This window comes from Acinonyx jubatus, chromosome A1 (genome assembly GCF_027475565.1).
Source record: "Acinonyx jubatus isolate Ajub_Pintada_27869175 chromosome A1, VMU_Ajub_asm_v1.0, whole genome shotgun sequence".
Lineage (NCBI taxonomy): Eukaryota > Metazoa > Chordata > Mammalia > Carnivora > Felidae > Acinonyx > Acinonyx jubatus.
In genome coordinates, this window is record NC_069380.1 from 80,629,670 (window position 1) to 80,656,343 (window position 26,674).

At 59.6% G+C, this 26,674-nt stretch overlaps 1 protein-coding gene across 11 annotated transcripts in view; it reads left to right on the top strand.

The window, feature by feature from the left end:
• The window catches only part of MCF2L (MCF.2 cell line derived transforming sequence like), a 132,205-nt gene that overhangs the window by 72,641 nt on the left and 32,890 nt on the right, over positions 1-26,674 (top strand). For all 11 annotated transcript variants that reach the window (XM_027065248.2, XM_027065252.2, XM_053218053.1 and 8 more), the window contains 3 exons: positions 5,610-5,693; positions 8,271-8,385; positions 23,639-23,729. In XM_027065248.2, coding sequence (XP_026921049.2) covers positions 5,610-5,693; positions 8,271-8,385; positions 23,639-23,729 — 290 coding nt within the window. The remainder of the gene's footprint in view (positions 1-5,609; positions 5,694-8,270; positions 8,386-23,638; positions 23,730-26,674) is intronic.

Consider the following 26,674-nt stretch of genomic DNA (forward strand, 5'->3'; position numbering starts at 1 on the left):
CGTTCAAGAAATACTTGCTTCTTAACTGCTTTAAGGCCTTGGGTCTGGGGGAGCTCTGCAGAGGCTCATGTCAGAATTTCACTGAGAACCGTGTCTTGGATTTAGGGAGGCCCGGCTCGATCGGCTTCCCCGCATGTTATCTCTGCTCAGCTCTGCAGGAGCTGGACGTGTTCAGCACACCCGCCCACCAGCCCCCCAGAGTCCGTGGTCCGTTCAGTTTGGAGGGTGGCAGTGCTGTCCCTGACCACCGAGAGTGTGCGGAGATGACCTTCTGGGGCTCTGACCCCAGACACCCCACAGTGGGAGTAGGACTGCGAGCACTACTTAGGGATATGGGGCAGGGCAGGGCAGGGCACGGCGTTGGCCTGTGTGCTGTCTCTGCGAGCTTGGTCGAGCTGCCCGGAGCCTGTGTTAAGCAGGATCCTGAGGCTCATCGGGGCTTGGTTGCTGCCCTGGGCAAAGACACAGTGTGTGGCATCTCAGCCTGGCGTCTTCCATGGCCCTGTGGCATGCAGGTTGCCCGGCAGAAGTGATGCAGTTAACCCCCTATGGGACAGAGTGCCCTGGGCACATGCGAGCCAGGGTGTAAGGTGTGAGCAGGGACCCTTTGTGGTGCCTGGCCTGTTGCAGGGGTGGAGAGTGTGTCCTGGGACCTACCTGGCTGACACCCCTCTTAGAATGGGTGTTGACGATGGCAGACAGAGACACCTTCCTGGTGTGCCTAAGCGTGTCACCGACAGCACAGCCTCTGACCTGCTGTCTGTCAAACTGAAAATGAGTGTGACATCAGCTAAGTGTCACCCATGGGGTGGCCTCGAGATCCCTGCCCCGGCTGTGAAACCCCCTTGGGGGCTGTGGCCGGCATGGGGCGGGATAGAAAATGTGGTGCATCCAGGAGAGGCCGCTGTCCATTCTGCGTGCCCCTTCCAGGGGCTTCTTGGTGGTTCCCATGAAGGCCTGACGTAGACCCATCAGGCAAAGGGTGTGGCCGTGGAAGATGCAGATCTGGAGCTCCGAGGAGGTGTGCTGGGCCTCGGGCCTGCACATCTTCATCTGCACACGGTGTCCCCGTGGCCCCAGAGGGCTCCAGGCTGTGCACTGGCCTCGGGCAGCACACGGGAGGGACAGACCCGCGGCTCAGCCTGACTTTATTCGGCTTCCAGATCCCTGCCCCCCGCGTGCCAGTGAGCTTGCAGCTCCTTGTGCTGGAGGGTCTTCTCCCTGATGGCGGTTTTGGTTGAGCAGCATTTTATTTAAAAACCTGTAAGGGGACATCTGGGTGGCTTAGTGGGTTAAGCGCCCGACTTCAGCTCAGGTCATGATCTTGAGGTTGGTGAGTTTGAGTCCTGCATCAGGCTCTGTGCTGACAGCTTGGAGCCTGCAGCTGCTTCAGATTCTGTGTCTCCCTCTCTCTCTGCCCCTCCCCCACTCACACTTTCTCCCCCCCCCCTCAAAAATAAACATTAAAAAAATTAAAACAAAACCAAAAACACATAAGGATTTGCTTCCTGAGATAAGGAAATCATCTGAACTGAGTTCACGACGTGACATGATCCAGTTGTGCCCTGATCCAGGAACAAATGACCATTGGAAACGTCCAGGATGATGTGCCGTGAGAGCCAGAGCCAGCCACACAACCAGTGTAGACCCCAAATCACAGAGCCTGCCCCCACGTGGGCCCTGCCCCGCCCCCCAGCCTCCCGTGTCACCCTGACCTATGAGCTCTCGTGGGCTCCTTTGCAGCCTCCGTGTCCTCCCCACTCAGTCTGGATTTCCCCGTTTGTGGCCTCCTTTCTCCTTGTTCCCTCTGCACACACTTTGCTCTTGGCTCGGAGATTGCTGGATGGGCTCGGTGACGTGGGAATCCCGCCCACCTGTGTTGCCGAAATAACCCCACGTGCCACTCTACTATGGACACAGAGAAGACCTCACGTTGTGTTTCGATGGAAAATAAACGGAAGCCTCCAGGTGTGGACTTTCAGGCAGATACAGATATGGCAGAGGGCCTCTGCTGCTAGCCCCCACTGACGTGCCTTTCTCAAGGTCCTATCTCCCTCTGAGCAAGGCCCCAGGTTCCCAGGAAGCAGCAGGGACAAGCCTCTGAACCCAAATTCGAGGCTTCTCCCAGTGCACTGGGGCTCCCTAACCCGGGACAGTCGCCGCCACCCAACTCTGCACCCACCGCAGGCCCTTGTCACAGCCACAGGCAGCCACTGCTGTGGAAAGTCAAGGAGCGACGCCCCTTTGAGTGGACAGGTGCGGCCAGGTACGGCCCAACCCCTGTTAGGAAATTGTCCTCAACCAAAGCAGGTTCTAAGTCACTTTGCCAGAGGGGACTTTGTAGGCCAGTCTCACCGTGTCGAGAAGAAAGATCTAAAGAGGAGACACTCGCACCACCCCTGCCCTCCGGCTGCAGCCCAGAGGGGCCAGGCCCGGTGGCTCCGGTACAAGCAGGTTGTGGCAGTTGGGGCCTCTCCCCTTGGTCCTCATCTGGAGCTGAGCTGGGTCCCGGGGTGGCTAAACGTCATGATCGAGGCTAAGTGGGCTGTGCGCCACCTGTCATGTGCTGGGTGCAACTGTCTTTCTAGATGGCTCCCAGAGCCACGCTGAACCCTGGCCCTGGGGGCCTTCTCAGTGCCTGTGCCCCGCGTCAACCTCCGTCAGACGTGACCCTGTGACAGGCTCCTCGCCCGGGGCTCTCCCCTCACGTCTGGCCCAGACAGGAAGCGGGTAGCTATCTGTGAGACATTGTATTCACACAGAGAGGTTCTGTGCAGGAGCGGGGCCTCGCCTGACCTTTTCAATGAGCCGGCGGGTGGGGCGACCCCCTTCCTGTCCGGACTGCTGACATCTGAGGCTTGCTCCTTCTCCCGTGGGCTCCCCCACTTCCTGCTGGACCAGCAGTGCCCTGTCCTCTGCCACAAACTGCAGACCCACCCTTCTGAACGAGGAAGCAGGGTGGGCAGAAGCGGCACGTCGGGGTTGGGGGAGACATGCCCAGTGCACCCGGAGACCCAGAGCCCGCGGGCTTGACGAAGCCTCCAGGTGACCGTGACGAAAACTACTGCCGTGGTCCTTACTTATTTCCAGCTTTATGAGCAGTGGCCAGTGACCATGTAAGCCATAGTGACCTTTAGACGGAGTCCGTTTGTGCAGATTCTGCTGTTTCCAGTGCAGGCTGCAGAATAACACCGTCGTTCAACCTGGAACGGCGCCTTAGACCTGCGGCATGCTGTCGGAGCAAGTTCTGCGCCCAAAGCCTCACCCGCGTGGAATCCACAGTGAGGCTGCAGGCAGACGCGCTGCCATGGTCAGCTATCTGTGGGCTCCGGAAATTCTGCACCAGCCTGCGTGCCGACTTAGCTGGATTCCAGTGCTGCTCCGGGAAGTCGCCCTCTTGTGCGCCTCCTGCTTCCCCTGTCCCACACAAGTTCTTTGTGCCCCTGTCACAGGGGCCGCTGGGCCGGGTCCTGGGCTTGAGCAGTAGGCTGCAGGCTCTCCGGCCAGTGTGCAGGATGCCGTGAGGCCTGGCCCAGGCCAGGAGGTGGAGAAAGGCCTCCCTGAAGAAGTGACATCTTGGCCAGGAAGTGAGTAATACTGGACTGGCCAGCAGACAATGGGAGAAGCATTATGGGGAGCAGCTCATGCAAAGGCCCTGAGGCCTGAAGGACCTTGGTCCATCCATTGGAGGAGCTCTGGGAACATGAGAATGGTCAGTGCCCACAGGAGGGTGGTGACAAGGCCCAGAGACATCTCTCCAAGGAACCAAGCTCATGTTGACATCGATAGCCAGCAGACTGTCCCTCTGTCACTGAAAGTACAGGAATGGTCAGCAATAATGGCCCTGTCTCTAGCATGTGGGAAGGCCTTGTGCCATCAGGGTAGGCCAGGCTCAGAGCACAGACAGCCTGTGCTGTGCAGGACTGAGCTCAGAGAGTACTTGGAGAGGAAGTGGGCTTAAAGGCTCTGCCAGTCAGACCCAGTCAAGAATTAGCGTCCATCAGAGGCCCAGACACTCAATGGTTTTCTTTCCTCGTGGGCTGCTGGAGTCCGGTGGGGATGCTGAGGTCCAGGATGGTGGTGAGGTCTGGGGAACCGTCTAGGCAGTCCCTGTGCTCCTCACGGATGCTGGGTCCCCGTTAAGGACTTGCCAGTTCAGTGTCCGTGCTGTTTCCACTGCCCCTGGGAGGTCTCCAGACTTCTGGAGACCTTGCCTCCCATGGTCTGTGCTCAACGATGTGCGTCTCTAGGGCTACAGAGGCTGAACCTGAGCACAGGTGGCACAGGTTTGATATTAACTGTGCAGAGACTCCTTCCTGCCATGAGAAGGGAAATGCGGCGTGAAATCTGAAGGTCCAGCCCCTCCCCCGTGCAGGGTGCACGCTGCACTCGGCACAAATCACCCTGCCTGGGATTCAGGAAAACATCCTGAATTTCCTCCCACGGAGGAGAGCTGTGGCCAAGGCATCGTGCTGCCTGTGGGCGGCGGCCTCACCCTTGGGGACTCAGTGCAGGTCCCTACCTTCTGAGCACTAGCTGCTGTCACTTCCTGACGCCGGATACTGCCACTGCCGCTCTGTGGGGCCAGCGGGCGCCCAGTCAATGGCAGGCAGGGTCGAAGGGCAGGGCACGCCAGGATGGTGGAACCTGCCTGTGTGCCTAGTCGTGTCACCTGTTTACACCTGCTTGTTTGCACGACCGGAAGAGCCGGCTTCGAGGCTGGTCCATGCAGGTAGCGTTCGGCAGCTCCACTGGAATTTTCGAGCTGGAAGAGCTCCTGTGTCTCCAGGCTCTCTTGGCTGGCGTCTCAGATTGGGTCCTGAGTCTCTTCTGAGAAATCGTGTAAATGTCCCAGGATGCAAATTCCGCTGCTCGGCCAGGGTCTGGTTGTGAATCACGTGAGCGCTAGCAAGGCGCTGACTCAGAAACGCAGGAGCCTGCGGACACCAGGGCAGGGGCTGGCTCCCAGCTTCACGCTCTCCGCAGTGGACACGCGCAGCCCCGACCCCAGGTGCCCAGAATCTCGCAAAACCTTCTTGCTTCCTGGCGATGCCTCCAGGGTGTGGCTGCTCCCAGTTCGCCCCAGACCCCGATCCAGGATTCGCAGCCTATACACTAAGCCACCTTTCCCATCAGTATCTGGCTCAGGGACCCGGACGGGTGCCCTCCTGTGTCCATGTCGGGCAGGGGGGTGGACCTCTGTGTGTCTGCTGCCCGGTGTCCTCGCTGACCTGGGCTGTGGTGGCCGCGGGGATGCCCGGACCGCCTCCAGTCGGGGGTGCAGGCTGGCAGACCAAAGCGGGTGCTGGGTGGGTGGTGCTGCCTGCCCTCACATCTGCCTGCACGTCCCTCTGTCCCTCCTCCCTCCCTCCCGCCGCCTCTCTGTTCCTTTCTCTGTGCCTCTGACACATGGCACATCTTAAATATTGATAAACCACCCAGCACACAGTTTTCTGTGCACCGAGAGACAAAGGTCTCTGCACATTGGAAACTGAAATCCCTTTTTCCAAGCACGTGACCGCTGGTCCCTTTAGGTGTTGGCTGATGCACATGGCTGCATGAGGCAGTTTGCACCGAATGACAGCCGCGTCCCTCTGCTCTGCCCGCAGATGAAATCATGCACCAGGACATCACCCCGCTCTGTGCCGCTGACATCCAAGACCAGCTGAAGAAGCGCTTTGCTTATCTGTCCGGTGAGTGCTGGGCCGGAGGGAGGGAGGGGCTGGGGCAGAGCCGGGCTGTGACCAAGGGGACCTAGTCCACATACTGCGAGTTGGGCACGGCCTGCTGTTGATTCCACCAAGGGCCAGGAGACGCTGTACGCTGCCCGGGAGGAGGGGGCTCAGGGCTTGTTGGCCAGGGGCTACGGGAAGAGACGGCCGGAAGTCAGTCCTGAGAGGGACACAGCCCAAGAGCTCCTGCCTGCAGTCTCCAGAATGTTCCCTCAGCAGGTGCAGTGGGAAAGGGCACAGCTGCCCTCATCCTTGCAGCGTCCTGGGCCAGGGACCTCCCTAGTCCAGCACACCCAGCTTCCATGGGGGAGGCCCCCGAGCACAGCTGATAGGGGCGAGGGGCTGGCTCTGTCCCACCGGCCTGTTCTGGGGCCCCTGTGTCCCTCGGTCCGGGCTCTGTCTCCACCCTGTAGGATGACCTGCCATCCTGTCTGGCTGTGGTGCACGACCCCAGCCACTGGACGGTGCTGGCACATCCTGGGTGCTAAGGCTGCGATGGCACCTGTGGTGGCCGCCCTCACGGCTGTACAAGTACCCCCGTCAGGACCAGACAACCTGCCCTTCCCAGGCGCTCGGCCCTACTCACAGGCCCTTTCCCCTCCTGAACCCTGAGAGCCAGCCCCGTGCCCCTGGGGCCACCCTGGCCCTTCTCCCAGGGGCCGGGAGCCACGCCTCAGGCCGCGCCCTAACACGTGGCCCTGGAGCTCAGGCAACCCGGGGGAATCGAAGGTCGTCAGCAGGATGTGGGGCCTCTGGGGGGCTTGTCCACAGTGAGGCACATCGGTCACTGCGAGGAGGGAGGGGTGTCCTTCAGAGAAACAGGAAGCCATCTACAGCACAGGGGTTGTGGCCCACGCCAACAAGACATTCAGTCAAGGGTCTGCGGGCTCCTTCCATTTCCCCAGCCCATCCATGCCTTTCAAGACCCCAAGGTTCACAACTTTAGTGCACTTGTGACCCAGACTAATGACCCTGACCTTCCTCCAGGTTGTAAGCCCACCACCTCTTGACTTGGAGGAGGCAGAGCCCCAGGACCCCTCTGGACACACCTTCTCTCTGTCATTCAAATGCCAGCCAGTGTTTCGGGAGGGGACTGTGCAGGTGTGAGGAGGGTCCTACTTCAGGGCTTCCGAGATCATCCTGGGTGGGCCTGACCTAGCCGGCTGGGCCTCACAGGGACCGGTGGACCTGAAGGATTCCCAAGATGGGATTTGGCTGAGTTACACTGACGGGGGATCCATCCCAAGGCAGTTCTGCCCCCACCTCACGTCCTACCCACGATTCCTCCGAGGATATGGGTGCTGGCTCAGGGTGAGCCCACCCCCGCCCCATCCATGGTGCACAGCCCTGCTTGCCAATGGGGACCCTCCTCCGGCTCCTGCAGAATTAGGTCTTTGGTGTAATTCCATCAACGTCCATCGATACTTCCTGTGCAGGACGCACCTGACACACGCTGGGGGGAACTGCCACAGGGGGCCGCCCGCGTGCGCGTCAGTGTGTGCACTGCTCACGCTGCCCCCACCTTAGCCCAAGACACCCCCTTCATTGATTTGCTGTTAATTCCGGTGGGCAGGGCTGGGGGGGGAGGAATTCAGAAAGTGTGGCCAGTGGTTCTTTCACCCCACGGAGCGCTGGCTAGACGGGGGCGTCACTCACACATGTGGCATCTCAGGGCCCCTGCGTGCCGCTGGCCGCTCCTCCCGGCAGGGTGAGCCTCCTCCCCGCAGGATGGGCCTCTGCCCACAGGGTGGGCCTCCTCCCTGAGGGTGGCCAGGGTCCAGGAGGGAGCTGTGAGCAGGGAGGGTGGACCCCACCGTGTCTGGCAGCCCGGCCTTGGGAACTACATGGCACCTGGCCTGCAGCCGATGGGCCAGGACAGGTGGCCAGGGCAGGAGAGATGGGTCCCACCCATCAAGTGGCCGTCCACAGCCGCCCAGGGCGCCGACTAGCAGGCAGACATGGAACCTGGGCCCGGGTGATTCGGGCGTGTCATCAGCCCCTGCCCTGTCCACTGCTTCTCCAGACCGCTTGTGGGACACGTCAAACCACATAGGCCCCAGACTGAATTCAGCCTTCTGCTTGAAGCTCCCATCCCCAGGTCCTGAGCCCCACACCCTTTTCCTCCTTGCTGTGTGTCTCCGCTCAGAAGTGTGCTCTCTGCTCCCTCCCCTGCCACACTGCCAAGGGGATGACCCCCTCAGACCCAAACTGTCTGAAGTGGTTCGTCAGAGACGTACGCAGAGCCTTAGGGCCTCTGGGGTAAGAGACAGAGCGTTGTGCGGGGTTTAAAGCGGCTCACGCATTTACAAGGTGCAGAAAACCATACTTTGCGGTGTTAGCCTACTCGGCGCAGTCTTGGTTCTGTACAACTATGCTCATTTGAGAAGCAACGAGCCGCGTGGGACTGGCTGCCCTGCGGTGGCAGAGTGACGGGTGCCTGTTTGTGCGCGCGTCACTCTTCTGCACACGCCAAGCGCTCGCACTCCTTCCCTGATGAAAACCACGCCTGGGCTCAGTGCTGCCTTGCTCTCTCCCCAGGTGGGCGCGGGCAGGACGGCAGCCCAGTCATCACCTTCCCAGACTACCCGGCCTTCAGCGACGTCCCCGACAAGGAGTTCCAGAATGTCATGACCTACCTCACCAGCATCCCCAGGTGTGTGTCGCTGTCAGATGAGGAGGTCCTGCCAAGGGGGCCCAGGGTCCCGCCCAGGTCACACAGCCCACGCGGAGCGGTCGGGGCCAGGGTCCCACTGGACCCTTTCCCCGCTCCCAGCGTCCCGCGTCTGTTACACTGGCAGGGCTACACCGAGCAGGAGGGACACACAACAGGGAGGCCGCAGGGCAGAGGTGGTCGTGAGACCCTCCGGGGCCCAGCCCATTAGTCCCCCTCGTGCTCCTTGCGGCGGGACAAGTGACCCCAGAGGCAACTCCCCTGGCTGTTGGTTCTGTTACCGCGAGCAGAGCTGGGTCCCACCTTCCAGAAAGGCAAGGAGACCTCGTTTGTACCTCAGTGGCCGCGCCGGGCATCCTCCACATCCAGGAGCCGAGAGGCAGACGCCCCACCGCTGGGGGGTCAGCTCTGGGGTGTCCACGGCAGCCCAGAGGTGGTGAGGACGTGGCCCTCACACCCTGACAAGGAGCCAGCACCACGTGGCGTTAGGTGGAGACAGCCTCGCGGGTGACCTGGTTCCTCAGGCAACATCAAGGGCGATGGGGGGGCTCACCGTAGTGTGGAGGCCCAGGCTGCCACATCCCCGGGGGACATCGTGCTCATTCATTAGCGTTGCTAAGGACGGGTTTCTGAATTTGTGTGGTTTATTGCTCCGCGAATTGTCTAATCCAGAGAACAGACCAAGACAGCAAGTTCAATTGGCTTGTTCCTCTTGTGTGAAAACTGCCAACGGCGATGACCAATCAGCGCTGGAGGGGATGAGAGGGAGGTCGTAGGTTCTTCTAGAACCCGGCAGAGGGGAAGGGAGCACTCTTCAGGGACGTGGGCGCTGGGTGATCATCTGGCAGGAGAAAGATGGGGTCACATCCTGGGTCGCACAGCATCTGCAGTCCTGTCCTTCCAGGCACCAGGTTCTGGGTGGCCGAGTCAGGTGTGGGGACGGCCAGGCCCCGGGAGCCCAGCAGCCTTCCTTACGGCCACTTGGCCAGCTGTGCACCCTTGAGGGGCTTCCTGGTGGCAGCTGCAACACGGCGAAGCATCTCTGTGTGTCTTCCCTCAGTCTCAGGATGAGAGACAGGACGGCCATAGTCAGCCCCATGCTGCCGTCAAGGTCATGGGGCACGAGTAAGGTCACCACACAAGGTGGTGGGAAGATGCTCCCTGTGGTGAGGCATTGAGGGGTGGCCCTTCAGGAGGGACGCCAGGACGCTGGGACTCAAGGACATGGGGACCCAGGACAGGACAGGTGTGGAAATGCTCAGGGCTCCAGGGGAGGGGTGCATGGGGACCGGCCAGCAGGACGGGGCAGCGACTGGAGTGTGAAGTGACTGAACCTGCCAGTGGTTTCAGGGAAGAACAAGTTCAAGGGATTTAAAAAGAAAAGGGGGGACGCCCCATGTAGTCTCTGGTCTCCCAGGTGGGAGCTGTCCTGAGTCCGGGATGAGCCTTGCTGCTGCAGTGACCGCTTAGCGCAGGGCCAGGACCCCAGGGGACTCTGTTTCAAAAGTCAACAATCAGTTTATGTCTGGAAGTGTCAGCACCCAACAGCCCAGGCCTGGTGCGGAGGTGAGCCATGTCCCCAGGCCACAAGCAGGCATGATGCTGGGGTGGGGGCAGCCCTCTCAGACCTTCCAGGCTTGCACGTCTTTTCCCCTGGAGGTCTCTACCCTCACTGAGCCTCAGACCTAATGGCCTCAGGGCCTTTGCACTTGCTGCCCCTTGGTGGACCACCTTTTCATATTCCAAGCCACCTCCTCAGGGAGGCCCTCCATCACCCACACCTAAAGAAAGAAGCGAAAGCCAGCTCTTCCCCCACTCAGGGCCACTTGCCCACCAGGCTTCCTGGAGCTTTCCGAAAAGGTCGTAATGACAGCCTCGTTTTGGTCTGTGTCTGTGAGAGCAGGCAGGTCCGGGACAGCAGGCACGTGCTGCACAAATACACTTCATTTGCAGACAAACCCACCCTGCTTCGCAGACTCCCTCCTATGATCTCTGCAGCCCCTTCTCTCCCCTTCTATGAGGACTGTCATCTTTCCATCCTTTGTCATCCCCAGCAGAATGAGCTCCTTTCACAGGCCTGGGGCGTGGCTCGTGTGGTTCACGTGCGAGGGCCGAGGGAAGGGAGTGCTGTGGCTCTGTGGCTCCGAGGTGGTGTGGAGCTGGCTAGGAGGCCGGTTTGCACATCTCCGTGTCCGGAGACGAGGGTGCACAGTGGGCACAGGCCAGCATGTGCTTTATTCACGGTTCTCCTCTTTCCGGATGAGGACCACGGAAAGCTCCGGGGCTGGAGTGGTGGATCTGGACCTACCACACCCCGCGTGCCCCTTCACCCACAAATAAACCCCCACATAATGAAGCCCAGCGCGCCCTGGTCTCAAAGGACAGCTGAGAGACCCACGGACGTGAGGGGCCCAGAGAAGAGCGGTCAGGTGTTCGGTGCGCGGGACAGGATGCATGGAAGTCAGAGTGTGAGGTGGACACCCGCACCTGGGCCTGGAGTCCGGCTGCCTCCACGTGCTGTCAGTCCTGACCCCAGGGTGCCATTGGGGGTGCCAACTCCGAAGAGCAGCTGCGCCCCTTCAGAGAATGCAGCTCTAAACGGAGGGAAAGTGTGGCCCTCCTTCGGAGCACAGAGCAGCTGCTCGGTGCTCATTAAAAATGTAGGGCAGAAACATGCCCGTGGGGAACGCCAGGGCCCTGTGCCCACATCTTCAGGATGAGGGCCAGCTTGGCACCGGGGGAGGCCCGTGATGGCTGAGAGGCGGCCCTACTGTGCGAGCCCGGGGGAGCCAATTGCTGCATTCTCCCGTGGGCCCTCCCCTGCGTGCCGGGGGAAGGGGCACCACCCACAGATCTCTGTTCTCACCCTTGGGGTCAGAGATGGGTGGCCCCTTCCAGAAACGAGGGAACAGCCCCCACACAGGTGACAGGATGGGATTACAGCCTGGTGTATCCCTTTCCATGTCTGTGCCTGCGGAACGGTCAGATCCCCCACGAGGCCTGCTTCTCGGAGATGTGAACTCAGTCTCTAAACCAAGCTTTAACTCCGTCTTCTAGAGCAACACGTTCGGTGCTGACTTGACTTCCCCTGTCTTATGTGAGTGCAAATGGAGGGAGCCATGGCTTAAGCTGAGAGGTGGATCGTTACGGGCCCTGTAGAAGGCCCTGTAGAAGGCATTGCGACAGGCAGGCTTTGTCCGTGTGTGTCAGATGTATGTGGTCTTTTGAAGAAAACAGTCACGTGGAAGGACGCTGTGGATCGTGGGAGTGGTTGGCCAGTGCCCAGAGGTGTGGTGGTGGCTCCACGGGCCACCCTGTGAGCTCTCGCCTAGGTTGAGGCCCTGCCCCCAGGGTGGCCCTGTGACCTCTGCACAACAGAGAGGAAGCCAGGCAGAGGCGCCATGGGCAGGGCACCCCGTCGCTGTCTGTGAGAAATGTCTATGTTCCGGACACACTCAGACCCAACAGTGAACGAAAGGAGTGAAGTCGTGTCGCTTGCGTTCTCAGTAATGAAGTAGGTTGTGCACAGGGGTGTGGATTGTGGAAAGGGAGGAAGGGGGGGAGCGGCCTAGTTGTGGGCTGGGGCCCCCTCAAGAGGGGTGTGGTTGGTTCTCGGTGAAATGGGGCAGCAGGCCTGGGGGAGGGGCTGCAGTCCCTGCTGGAGACAGCAGTGCCGTGGGCCCCAGGTTCGCAGGGAGCAGTCACCTGAGAAGGGAAGGTTTGGGCGTCATGGGCATTGTCAGGTGTGGAGTGGGGGCGAGGAGGGGAGCCCCCAGGTGTTCCAGCTGGAGCGGCCGCCTGCATCCTGTGGGCCATGTGGGGCCTGCAGCTGCTTAGGGACTGGGCCCCGGTGTCCTGGCTGCAACAGTGCACGGTGTGGTGTCCCGGCTTGTGTCCAGGCTGTGACAGTGCATGGTGTGGTGTCCCGGCTTGTGTCCTGGCTGTGACAGTGCATGGTGTGGCCACCTGGCTGCTGGGAAGGATAGCTAGAGGACAGGTTGCTCAGAGGGAGTCTCCCGGCCGCAGGCGGTTGAGACTGTGGTAAGGACAGCTCCCGTGGAGGGTTCAGCGCAAAGAAATGACCATTGGAGCAAATTTAACAAAAACAGGAGGAGTGGACTCTGAGAAGAGGCAGCCACCTCCTCAGGGTGGCGCTACCCCGCGGAGCAAAGGGATGGGCCAGTGAGCTGGGGGGAGGGACGCAGTCCAGGCCCTCCCGAGACAAGAGAATAACCACACGGTTGTGCTGGAGAAACTACATCACAAAGGCGAAGAGGAGTGGTAATGATTTGATTTCTTTTACGTGTAACCCTGTCTTTGTGCACTGGCTCAAGTCCGTTACCGCACATACCATGATCTGGGTTACAGGCCTGTCCAGGGGGCAGATGCCCCAGGCTCTGGCGCTGACCTCTGGGCCCCTCTCCTTCCCATGGTTCCTGACCCGGGACCCCCGTCCCCCTGCATGCTTCCAGACCCTGACCTCCTCCCCCTCCTGTTATTCCAGACCCTGACCCCCTCCCCCTGTGGTTCCAGACCCTGACTCCCCTCCCCCTGTGGTTCCAGACCCTGGACCCCCCCACCAAGCATGCCCCCGTCTACCTTCCCTCCCCCGCTGGTGGAGCTGGCTTTGCCCAACCACACCGTGGCAGAAGTGGTTTCCTCACCTAGTGTGATCCTACCCCTCCCCGCAAATGGAGTGCACTTCACACAGACACATTCACATGTGTGTGTGCACTCACACATGCACACATACACACGTGCACACTTGCACAGGGTCTCACAAGCAGAGTTGCCAACATCAAGATAGATTTCTGGCTTTTCTGTGAAAAAACCCGTTTAGCAGCCGTGAACTTTCATTTCCAGGTGGCAACTGTGCAGGAGCGCCTGTGCTGGGCCCTGGGGGCTCTATCCACCCCCCACCCGCCTCAACCCCGGGGTTCAGAGGACCCCCTTCCTCCACAGCTGCCGTCTCTCGTCAGCGCAGTTAAGTCATAATTCAGGAGCCCTTAGAGTTCATTTATGCGGACTTTCCCTGGACCCAGTTCCACTCACCGAGCTGCTGGGAGACAGAGCCTGTCCCCAGCTGGCTTCCACGAGGGGCACACGCAGCCTCTCCCACATGCACTCACACACACATAAGTGCACATGCACACATGCACGCACACGGCCCACGGACCTGAGGAGGTCTGGAACCACCTTACTTCCTGCTGCCATGTGATTTCCAAGTGGATTTCTTGTGACGTCTGCGTGGGAAGCGTGTGTGTATGAAGATGCGCGGGACAATTCAAGATGCGCACGCGGAAGTGACAGCTTCCGCCTCCCGCCTGCCTCCTTCCCCACAGAGTTAGTTTGGGTGACGTTGGGTCGCTCTCCAGCCGTGCACCCCTGCCCCACACTGGGACATGGCACCGCACTCTTTCCCGCTGCGCACCCCGCTCCACGCTGGGAGCACAGACTCACCAGTCCACCAGCTCCCATCCAGCAGCCTGTCACCCACATCCTTCCGGGCGGCCCCTCCGAGCCTGCGCTGCCACAGCTGCATCACACCCTGTTGTGTAGACGGGTCAAGCCTACCGAGCCGAGCACAATGTCGTCGGCTCTCCATCCCCCTCGGGTTCCCCTATGATGAGTAGCCTTGCTCCTGGTGTAGCTGGGTTGGGTGTTCTGAGGGGGACCGCCTTGAGGGTGATGGATTTGTCACACGGCTCAGCCGCCGCCTTGTCGAGAGGTCCTCCCCCCAGGCCATGTGATTAGCAAGTAAAGGGCGTTTGCTGTCCATGACTTTGCTCAGCCCATTGTCCTACGTGGTCTCAAGCTCTGGGAGCCCAGTGACCACTGTCTGCCATGCTGGCCTCCTCCGCCCAGGCCCTGCTTCTTCGTGTTCCTGGCCACGCACTCCTGGCGGGAGCCAGAGGCTACCTGTCCCCTGGAGCCCTCTTCTTTGTTGTAATGACCTTTCTCTGTCACTGCCATCCGGTGTGATAGCTGCTAGCCACGTGTGGCCATTTAAACTGAAAAATTAAAAGGAAGTAAATGGGAAAGTTCAGTAGTTGGTTGGGCTCCCCCCCATATTTCAGTTCACGTGTGGCCATGTGGGCACTCGGGTGTGGACCAGTCTGCCTGTTGGAGCACACGGGCCATGGTGGTGGGGTCAGGACAGCAGCGGCTCTGTCCTTATTCACAGAGAAAAGGCCAAGAGACTATTATCCTGACGCCATGCCCAAGAGGAGAGACCACAGCTCTGCCCTTACTTGGAAATAATGACATTTTGCTATGAGGGAAGCACGCTGAGGTGTGGGTCTGGGGTTGGGAGGCCATTCCTTCACGGCTGTCACGGAGCCCAGGCTGCACCCTGCCAGCGTGTCTGTCCCTCACGGGGGGAGGTGGTGTAGGGGACACACAGTGCCCAGGAGCCTGTGAACTAGCATTTCAGCCCCCAGCTGCAGAGGAGATGCCTGAGGCTGACACGGGGAGGCTCTGGGCTGGGAGCAGAGAGTCAGGACACAAGAGTCAGGCCAAGTCCTGGACCCCAGTGATCGAGGTCTGCAGCATGAGCCCAAGGCAGGTCATGAGATTCCGGAAGGTTCTCTGCATGGGTCCCAAGGTGGTGGCTTTACGCCCCTGAGGAGCAGTTCACTCCCTGATTGCAAAGAACTGGCTGACAGTGTGCATCTTTTTTTTTTTTAATGTGTTTAAAGGATTTATGTGGTTTATTGGGGGTTTAATAGCATTTGAAAAAAATTTGGTAAAATATTCATAACGTACGATGAACCATCTTTACTATCCCTAAGTGCACAGGCAGGTCAGTAGTACTAAATACGTACCTATTGTGCAACACGTCTCCACAACCTTCTCATTCCCCGATGTCCAACACCAGGGGTCTGACACTCTAGGAGCCCCCCAGGAGCAGGATCACACAGTATGTATCCTGCGTCTGGCTCGTCTTCCCCAGCACGAGGTCCCCCAGGTTCACTGTGGTGCAGCCTGCGTCACAGTCTCCTCCCTTTCCAGGCAGATAACAGACAGCGCCCCTCTGTCTGGATGGACCACGCTGCATTGATCTGTTCGTCGGTGGGTGTAGAGAACTGTTTCTGAACGAGGCTAGAAGTCAGGCTTCCTCATGCGTGCCCCCTGTAGGCTCGTGGAAACCAGGCAGGTCGAGGCCTTGGTTATCCCTGCGTGTTCTGGTCCTATAGCCACAAGCACAGATTCCAGGCGCACTCACAGTGATTCCCCAAGATGTCATGACTTCGGTTTTCTGTGTTTGTTTTTGTCAAAAAAAAAAATTGCAAAGGGGAAAAGCTTGAATATAAGGAACATAAAAATGCAAGAGTTCAGGCTCTTCAGAGAAATTCCTGTGTGTTTCTTTTTGTTTTTTTTAATGGGCTGTTCCTTTGGTTGTGAAGGAGAGGCGATGTCACTGCTTTGTAGCAAAGGGCCCCTGGGCAACACCCGCACTCCTGCAGCTCATGTCGTGCACCCCTGCGCCTCAGCAGCCCTGACAGGATCCGGAGCGACTCTAAGAACAGATGGGTTACTGTGTGCGGGAGTTTTTAAGAAGCACTTGTAGGTATTATTCAGTGGTTTGTTTTGTGGAATGACAAACTGACCAGTGCTAGAGAAACACATCACAGAAATGGTATTTGGACAAACGTTCGAATCGCGAGAAGAGAGAAGAAAGAGCGAGGAAAGAAAGGTTCGGATGGAGAGCTCAGGGGACAACCTGGGCAGCTGGGTCACAGGGGCAGGGAAGGCTGCCCATGACATTTCAACCTGTGTCCCTCACAAAGGAAGACAGGGCCTTATCCACATCTGCTAACTTGCATAGACCAGTGTCAGATGCGGGGTGACAAGGCAACAAGGCAGTGCTGCGGGGTCCAGGGGGCCTGGGAAGGGGGTGGCTCCTGCTGGCCACTGGGTACCTGCTGCCCCACCCCCAGCCAGCCACCGGTCAGCCCCCTGGGCCAGCCCAGCCCTCAGGGACCCGGGGCCCCTGCCGCACAGGGACAGGCTCCGCCTGACAGGCCATCCCACCACAGACCGAGGAGGGCTGGGAAGGGTGCCAGCCTGTGGCTGCCTCCTACACAGGGCCCATCCACCCCAGCCCTGGCACTCTGCCCTGACGCTGGCAAGGCATAGCCACGGGCCCTTTGCTCCAAGAAGGGGCCTCCTCACCGTCCTCCTCATCTCCTCCATGGCTGTGGGCCGTGAGCCCCAGGCCATGCGGGAGCTGTAGGTGCACAGAAACGCCCTGTCCGCCTGTTTTGGCTCCTAAACGCTGTACCTTCTGTCCTTCCGTGGACATTACACCACGTGAGGCTCCCTGGCCTGCTGTGACCTGCGATGGTTTGCACTCCAGAAAACCTCGCTCCCAGACATGGACCTGACTTAGCAGTTGGGACCCACAGGCCCCGGGGTCCTGCCCTAGGGAGCAGCTGGTGCACCCCCAGCAGACACACGGGTACAGGGCTGGGGCAACGCTCAGGGGGCTCAGGGGCTCTCCGCCCCAAGGTGGGGAGGCCACACCTGCACCAGGCATGGGGAGCTGCATGCCCAGTGCCCACCCCCCCTGGGCACCCAAGCCTGGAGCCCCAGATGAAACAGCCCCCCCCCATATTGGAGGCATCATTTAGTACATACACATCCGTTCTTCTGGCGTAGAGAGGGGCACGTAAGTGAGGCCACCACGTGAGAACAGCAGGCGCTGCTGACTCAGAGCTCGCTGTAGCAGGGCATCCACCAGGCCACTGCCACGTGAGTGTGGCAGAGACTCAGGTGGGTGGGGCAGGGAGAGCTCAGGGTAGAAAGGACGTGGCTGGGGGCAGGGACCCTGGGGAAGGTGCTGGCCCAGGACAGCTGGGGGGGGGGGCCTGGGGGAGGTGCTGGCCCAGGACAGCTGGGGGGGTGCTGGGGGAGGTGCTGGCCCAGGACAGCTGGGGGGGGTGCCTCGGGGAGGTGCTGGCCCAGGACAGCTGGGGGGGGGGGCTGGGGGAGGTGCTGGCCCAGGACAGCTCAGGGGGGGCCTGGGGGAGGTGCTGGCCCAGGACAGCTGGGGGGGTGCTGGGGGAGGTGCTGGCCCAGGACAGCTGGGGAGGGTGCCTGGGGGAGGTGCTGGCCCAGGACTGCTGGGGCGGGGGCTTGGGGGAGGTATTGGCCCAGGACAGCTGGGTGGGGGGGCGCGCTGGGGAAGGTGCTGGCCCAGGACACCGGGGCAGCTAACCAGAAGCAGGTCCAGGGATGGGTTAGGGAAGCACATGGGGCTTTCTCTGGTTGGTCCCAGGTTAGAAGCAGGACAACAGTTGGGGAAGCTGTCCCGCCCTCAGGGGCAGATTGCCCGGGGGTGGGGGTGGGGGTGGGGCGTTGGCGTCGTGGACTGTTGCTGGAGACAGGGCCCACCTTGCTCACCTTCCCGCAGGAGCGGCCTCTCGAAGACGACGCAGCCGGCTGGGCTGCAGCTGACACTGTGGGCTGGTTTCCCAGGCTGCTTGCTGCGGGTCATGAGTCAGGATTAGACACCTGGCCAGTGACCATCTGTATGTGCAATCTTTCAGTGGCAATAGTGACAAAGTTTAACTTCTTTAATTCTTTAAAAAAATGTGTTTGTTTATTTAGAGAGAGGGAGAGAGAGAGGGGCGCATGTATGAGCAGGGGAGGGGCAGAGAGAGAGGAAGAGAGAATCCCAAGCAGGCTCAGTGCCGTCAGCAAGGAGTCTGACTTGGGGCTCAATCCCACGAACTGTGTGATTGTGACTTGAGCTGAAATCAAGAGTTGGGCGTTTAACCGACCGAGCCACCCAGGCGCCCCTCTTTAAAGGGGTTCATAATCACAATTGAGACAGTTTCGCTGCTGGTAGAGCGAAGACTGAAAGCTGGTAGGGCTGGTGGAGGGCGGTGGATGGTGCTTGAGAGTGGGCAAGGGATCAGGGCAGTGACCCCGGGGACGGCAAGGCACTGGCACATGTCAGCAGGGGAAATAGACACTCTGGTCCTCACTCGGCGCAGGAGCACCATCCCAGCCAGCCCTTCCAAACAGTGGGGTCACTAACTCCCGATTTAAAAGAAAGGAAGAGAGGTGAGCCCACAACTTCTCCGTAGCTGATGGTTTAATACCGTCTGTTTCCCCGGAGAGCCCTCAGAGAGAGGAGTCTCGTCGGGTCACCCCCTGTCAGGCAACGCTCCTACTGGGGACAGAGGTGGGAGGTACTCTCCCAGAGGGGACACAGTGCCCAAAAGGACCAGGTCAGCCCCTCTCGGGGGATGCTCCTGCTGGGGGCAGCGTGGGGGGGGTCTCTCCCAGAAGGGGCAGAGTGCCCAGCAGGGCGAGGCATGGCCTCCCGTGAACCCTCCGCTCCCTCCCGTGGTTGAAAATCGGGACTGAGCTCCAGGGAAGACAGATAGGCGTTGGCCCGGAGCAGGGGCTTCCTCAAGACCCTCCCATCACCTGGGTTTGGAGAGAGAAGCCCCCTGCTTGGTTCCCATGCTCTGAGCCCCTCAGACCTCCCAGTCCCTGTGCCGGCTGGGACCCCGTGACCATGGCCGTGGCCATGGCCGCAGATGAGAGGGGGTGACGGGTCCCTGGAACCTGCGCGTGGCAGCCCCTGAACTTGGGAGTCCTGCCTGGGTCGCAGGCAGCATTCACCTCTGGCCACAAGAGGGCGCCAGTGGGCAGAGCGCGTTCTGATAAAGGCACCCCATGCGCCCCAAACACATGTGTGGTCAGCGCAGGTCACAGGCTGCCCTGGGGACCTGCCCTCCCTGCGCTGTGTCCCAAGAGCCCTGCCACCCTGTGGAAGCCACCCAGAAGAAGGGGATGGGGCTGGAGGGGGGGACCGGGGGCAGGAAGAGGGGTACCCAGTGGGATAGGAAGGGCTGTGGGAGGTAGGGGGGATCAGGTAGGGGGTGGGTCCAGGGTCCTGGCGGGGGTCTGGAAAGGGGGGGACAGGGGGCGAGTTGGGGGGGAAGGAGCAGAGGAGACGGGGACGGGAGGGGTGGGAGGGGTGCCCCCCCTCCAGCTGTCTCAGACATGAAGCAGCCCTATCCTTCTGGTGCCCCAGGACCTCTTCCCAACGCCCTCTCCCACACATGGCACCAGTGCGCACCCCCTCCCGCCCGCATCACTCTCATCGCCCCCTCCCAGCCGCATCCAGGGGCTTCCTCCCACTGACATCACCTGTGAGCCTGGGGTCAGCTGATGCCCTGCTCTCCCTCTCTCCCTCCCTCATCCTCCCTTCCCTGCTGACCCCGACCAAGCCCAGGTCAGACCCTCCTCAGGGCTCTCCCAGGACAGAGACCCAGGCCCGAGGCAGCCTCTGCGGTCACAGAAAGTGAGCAGGGTGCGTCTGCAGGACCAGCCCGCAGGTGTGGCCCTGGACCAGGGGCAGCTTTTGGGAGCTCGTGAGAAAGGGGGCCTCACTGACGCCTCCGGAGCCCGAATCCACGTTTGAACCAGCTCGGGGGTCTCCTGTGCACAGGGCACTTTGAGAAACGGCAGGTTGTGTCCTAGGGAGGCGCCGGCCCCGCCCCTCCATTGTCCCCCACCTGTAATCCTGGTTTCTCTGTGTGTCCGCACCTGCCCCTGCTCTGTGACCAACTGCTATAAACAGGCGAGTCCCTGCAGAGGCCGGGAACAAGATGGGGCTTGGCCGGGATCGGGACAATGACAGCGACCTCACCCTTGCCTCTAGACTGTTCTCGGGCTGCTCCCGCTCCCGCCAGTGATGGAGAGCTTGCACCCGCGTGGCGAAGCTGCCTGCAGGGGCCACCCAGGTGTTGGAGAGGGCACCAGTGAGTGGCTGAATCCCAGAAACAAGAGTTTACACGAGCTCTGTGACTGTGCCAAAAGTGAGATCATCTGCCTCACTCAGCTGCCAGGCAGCTGGCCAGGGCGGCCCCTGCGAGCCAGCTGTTCCGGGGTTGGAGACCAGTGCCTGCGCATCTGCCGGGCCGTGGGTGCCCTGTAATGGGGACACTTCTGTGTGGCTGCCAGCCTCAGACTATGCACTCTGCTTCTCCCACCGCCACCACCTTCGGTGCCACCAGCCCAAGGGTGGCTTCTCAGCGATCCACGCATGACCCGCCCTGTCCCCCGGGCCTGTGAGGTCAGAGACCTGTGGGTGGGGGCCAGAAGCAGGGCTCCACTCAGTCCTTTCCTGGGTGAGCACAGCCAGACCCTCCTTCTCAAAGCGGGGGTAGAGCTACAGGACCCTGCTGGCCTCAGCCGCTAGGGCAGCCCCCGGGCAGCAGTTGTGTGGGCACAGTGGAGGCCAGAAAGGTCTCCACGTCCTGACGGTGCTTCTGCTCCCTAAGTCTGTGCACCCGTGGGCCAGTGTTCACTGATGTGGTGGTGGACAAAGACAGGTGTGCAAGAGGGCGGTCCTGGGCCCCCGGCCGGGTCCTGGCCTGTGGGTAGCCTCACTGTCTGCTTCTGGGGTCCAGTTTCCCTCAGCACGCCCCACTACACCTGGGTGTGGTGCAGGGGCCCCGTGTAGGAGGCAGCCTGGGAAAGAGACGAGTGGGAGCGTCTGCTTCCTCCCACGGGGCAGACTTGGCCTGGGAGGCAGCCTGCAGGTGCCTAGGAGCACCCAGAGCCAGACCACGGGGCTCACCCACTCCGCGTTGTGCTGTGTGAGGCTGGGCAAGCGACCCAGTCTCTCTGTGCCTGCTTTCCTCCTCTCTGGGCTGGAGATATTGTGGTCCCTACCTCATGGGGCTGCCGTGAGGAGTAAAGGACAGGGATCTGCCCATGGCAGCCCCAAAGCACAAGAAATTCCCCTCCCAGAAAGCAGGTCCCAGCCTGGCCGGGGAGAAGGGGGCCAGTGGCTGAGCACATGGTGGCTGCAGCACAAGGAGCGCAGAGCAGTGTTCCAGTCGATGTACAGTTCCTTCTACATTTCATGTCCAATAGTAATTTCATTTTTTTAACCTGAGCTGTTTTTTGTTGTAGTCTTATCAATGCCTGCTTGTGATGCTGGTCTCCCATCACAACCGTGACAGTGTGGAAGGGACACCGGGGAGGCATTGGGGCCACCCTGCCTTGCGTGGCCAGCGCACTGGCCCTGCCTGTGCCTTTGTATTTGCATAATCGCGAACACACCGCTGAGGGCATTGGGGTCGCCGTGTGGCCAGCACAGTGGGCTCTGCATCAGGAATGGGGTATGTTTGGGCCACAGGAGAGAATGCTCCGGGTTCAGAAGCTCAAACCAGTGGCATCTGAGGGCTGATGTGGAATGGTGCAGGGAACCTACCCATCGTGGTTGACAGGATGACCCCACCGGGATCAAAGCCCCGTTTCAGGGAGAAGGGGAGACCTTGAGTCGGGCCCTGGTGCTCTCGGGAACAAGGCAGTGTGACGTCCATGTTTTCTAGGCACTGGGTGGGTTTACAGAAACACCCCCATTGAACCCTCCCAGCAGGGGACGCTGTTTTGGTGCCCATGTTGGGAGGGAGGAAAGGGAGATGATTCGTGGGGCCTTGAGGGGGCCTGGAGCCCTCTCCTGCCTCCAGCCCCTGCGCAGCGCCCTGCCCCTCCTGGCAAATGGCATGGATCTGCCAGTGGCTGGTGGCGTGCACAGTGCAGACAAGTGTCGCTGGGCCCTCCGTTCTCCTCCATGTCAGAAAGAGCCCAGGCGGTAGTCTGAGCTCAGGGCTTCGGAGGATCACAGGTGGACCTCGTGGAGAGGCTGGTGTTGGAACGTTGAAGGAGGGTGTGTGGGTGGTCGGGTGGGGGAGTCTCAGCAGAGCACGTGGCGTGGATAGAGCTCCAGCATTCCCGAGACACCGTTTCCTCCCATCCCGGCCGTGGGCCCGGCTCCCCCGGGACAGAATTGGGACCGCCTCCCACTGACTAAGGGCTAGGCCAACACAGGCCAACACCTGCTTGGGGCCACGCAGAGAGAGCACGTGCCCAAGACAGTACAGAGCTCTGGGCTCCCGCAGCCGGCCCTGGACACAGCTTGGGACTCAGCCCGGGACCAGGGCTTCTGTCCCCACAGCTGCCTCACTGGGCTGCCCAGCCTACACCAAGCATGCTGGCTGCAGTGTGTGGGGAGCCCAGGCCCCTGGCACTGAGGCTCAAGTGACAAACCTTCCCGGCAAGAGAACTAAACCAGCTCAGAAACAGTGCCATTGGGGGCGCCCCATGCCGCTCGGAAACACCGTCACGGGTCTCTCGCCGTGCGAGCACACAGGGGCTCTCGTCTCCATGGCACAAAGGCTGCTCTGAACGAAAGCTGGCGTCTGTGCAGATTGCTATAAACGGGCGGGTGTGGGTGAGGACACAGAGCCAGCAGCACCCCTGTGCATGCATTCTGTGCATCACCATGACCCCCTTTGGGTGTAAGAGGGACACATGGGCATCATGGCCCAGCCAGCAGAGCACTTCCAGACAGCACCGTCTGCGTGTGCTCCGTGTAATTCTGATTTCCTCCAAGACCCGAAAGTGGCCTCCTTGCCTCTGTTCACGGACTTGCGATTCAGCATCAAGTCAGCACCCTCTTCCCTCCGTGTGGATTGGCTGGCGGCCACAGCTGCACAAGCGGCTTGGGCGGGAAGTTCCCCGGCGGAAGCGGGCCTCCCCATTGGACGCTGTGACTCAGGTTCCTGCGCTGAGCTCAGAGGGCAGGATGGGGCTGTCGTTGCACAGTGTCTCGGTGTCATCTTTATCACAGATGCTGCTGCTGCAAGGAGCCATTTCTTGTCTCCTGCTCTCAGCAGATGCTTGTGAGCCTGTGGATGCCTCGGTCTTGTCCCAGAAGCACAGCAATGCCATGCAGAAGGACTTTATAACGTAGACACACACGGTGGCCTCAGATGCCAGGACTAACCTGACGTACGGGTCACAGCACTTGTTTTGGAGGGCTTAGCCAGCTGGTCAACCGGGAAAGGAGAACCATTGGCTCTTATGCTGGAAGAGAAGTCTTCGGAAAGGGGGGGGGAGGTGTCTGCCAGGGTCTCTGCCCTGTGCGGTGGCCTGGGCTGGGCTGGGAATGAGCGGCACACAGGAAGTACCTGCCCGTCTCCAGACAAGAGCAGATTCTAGAAGCTGCCTGGACAGGGCTCCTGGAAATGCCGCGTTCTATGGTGTGCGGATGCTGACTTGGCCCGCAGCTTACCGTGCAGCACAGAAACGGCACAGGAATTCTGGGAGGAGCCATCTGATTGTAAGGTTTGCCCAGAGAGTTCACAAAAGCCTGTGGCCTGTGCACACTAATTGTAGATCTCTCTCCTCCTCATTTCAGCTTGCAAGATGCTGGCATTGGGTTCATCCTGGTCATAGACAGAAGGCAGGACAAATGGACGTCGGTGAAGGCGTCGGTCCTGCGAATAGCCGTAAGTGTCGGTGCCCGGGTTGTGATGCCCTCCTCTGCTCGTCCCCTGGGCCGGGTGACCGCCGGGTGACAGCACTGTCTCTCTTTCCTACCTGTTCATCTGCCTGGTGGTGGTTTGCGTGCTGCTGGCCCGTGCCGTGCGGTGCTCCAGCCCGGCTGCCTGCGGCAGGGCCAGGGGGCACTAGGGACCCATGACCCCTTGGTCTGTTTGACTTGTTGGAGCAGGTGCACATGTGTGTGCATGGTGTGTGTGTGTGTGTGTGTGTGTGTGTGTGTGTGTGTGTGTGTTCTCAAATGACTTCACTCTTAGGGGGCCTGTGATCATTTAAAAACAGTTCCACCAGTCTGTTTCTGACTGTGGACTATGTGGGATGCTGAGGATTTAATGTGTCTTCATTCTTTTTTTTTTTTTTGGCAGAGAGAGATTGAGAGCACTAGAAGGGGAGGGGCAGAGAGAGGGGGAGGGAGGGGGAGGGAGAGAGAATCCCAAGCAGGCTCCACACTCAGCCTGGAGCCTGACTCAGGACTCAATCCCATGACCCTGGGATCATGACCTGAGCTGAAATCAAGAGCTAGACACTCAACCCACTGAGCCCCCTCAAGCACCCCTAATGTGTTTTCATTCTTTTTAATACTTATTTGTTTTTGAGAGGGGGGGGGGGGGGAGAGAGAGAACGTGAGCAGGAGAGAGACAGAGAGAGAGGGAGACACAGGATCCAAAGCAGGCTCCAGGCTCTGAGCTGTCAGCACAGAGCCCAACGCAGGGCTCGGACCCACAGACCACAAGATCATGACCTGAGCCAAAGTTGGATGCTTAACCAACTGAGCCCCCCAGGTGCCCCAATGCGTCTTCACTCTTACATGCAGCACAAGCCCCTGAGCTATGGGACGTCCAGGATAGAAGGGAATCTTCAGGCTACAGGTTTGAAATTGTATTGAACACCCTTTTCGAATTGACTTTCTACTTTTCAAAAGGGCCATACTCACCCCTTAGTTTTCCTGCTAAATGAGATGCCTGGGCCTTCCTGGAGCCCACCCCTGCATCTGGCCACTGCCATCTTACACGCGGAAGGACGACAGCTCTGTGGTTGTGGCTGTGGCTGTTTCCACTCCAGGCCACTGCAGGTCGTGGCCTGCAGTAATACAAGAGGGAAGGGGCCTACCCACGAGCTCCGAGTGGAGCGCTTGGCCTGCCCTCACGCCCGGCAGCCCAGGGACTTACGGCAGCAGGGAGACCAGAGCACCCGCGGCCGGGTCGCCGGCTGGGACGACTCTTAAGAGCCCAACCCCCAGTGGAATGAAATTCTCCTAAACTCTCGCTCTGGGTCTTGTGTTCAAACCATCTTTGCCTCCGGGCCTCCGAGAGGCCCCTGTGTCGTGGCTCTGGGTGGGGTGAAGAACCAGTCCCTCCCCCCAAGATGGCTCATCATCCATGGAAACAGCACCTAAGGCTTGCACCTGCTCGATTGCTACACTTGCCATCATTCTGCAAACCTGTCCTTGGGCCGCGGGGGGCGCCCCTTGTCTTTCTGAGAAAGTATCTCCCTACACCGCTTGGTACACCTCCTGTTCCCTGTCCCTTGTTATAGAATCAGCTTTCCTTTAAGATCCCGTGAGGCCTACGAGTCCTTTTGATATGCCGTCAGCAGTAAATAGCCAGCATGTCCATTTCATTATTTTAAATTTAAAAATACATTTGCATGTGATGTCACATGGCAGGCTAAATTAAGAATTAAATTGTAAGAACCAGTGGGACAGAAGCACAGTAGACTTAAGACAAATTTCTTAAGGCAGTAAGTCCATCCTGGGTCGAATGTCAAGATGTAACTTGTCAAGTATGTCATTGTTTATAAGACTGTTGGGGCACCTTGGGGGGCTCAGTCGGTTGAGCATCTGACTTCAGCTCAGGTCATGCTCTCGAGGTTCATGAGTTTAACCCCAAGCTGGGCTCTGTGCTGACAGCTTAGAGCCTGGAGCCTGCTTCAGATCTCTCTCTCTCTCTCTCTCTCTCTCTCTCTCTCTCTCTCTCTCTCTCTCCCCCTCCCTCTCTGCCCCTCCCCTGCTCATGTGCTCTCTCTCTCTCTCTTTCAAAAATAAATAAACGTTTAAAAAAAGAAGGTAACACTGTTGCAATAACATTTTTCCAATCTAAATAATCTCTCCAGTTCTTTTACATTTGTCTACCATGGATCTGACTCCCGCTCAGGCACGTCACCATGTGGCAAGTGCACAAGTCAGCCTCTTTGCCATGATGGTCACGGGCGTCTCCCCTGTGCTGGGAACTGCCCTTCTGCCCCTCTGCACACACGCTGCTCCCTGGAAGGCCTCGCCCCTGCACGGCAGGCAGCCTCTGCTCATCTTTCTCCTCCCTGCGTCCCCGCCTCCCTGCGTCCCCGCCTCCCTGCGTCCCCGCAGTGCCGTGGTCCACACGGTCCCCCACTCTGGAAGACACCACTACTCATCACAGCACATCACAGGTTCCTCAAAGTGCAGCCCATCTGCGTGTGGCAGGCACCCGGCCAGGCCCGGGCGAGACAGGTTGGCCGTAAATATCTCTCACAGCCATCAGTCACTCCTGGCTAGAAACAGGAGAGTCCCCAGACACAGGATAGTTTTGAAGAAATAGATAAATTATTTTTAAGAACTGAAGTACCTGCGAATGTGCCCTGGGGGCCATCCGTGTGGTCCGGGAGGACCTACCTGTGTTGGGGGGAGGTGGGGACAGAGCTCTCCACCTGCCAAGGGCAATCGCGGTTTCCTTTGTCATTGGCTTTGTGACCAGGTGGACTTCTAAAACATGCTGACTCATCTTTAAAACTTTGTTTTGTGAAATTATAACCGAAAAGTTGCTGTTTGAGTTTTAATGTTTGCACAGATTTGTACGTAATAAAAATACAGGTTTTTGAAGTATCCTTCTTCCTAGAAGTCTTGGGGTTCTAAAACCCC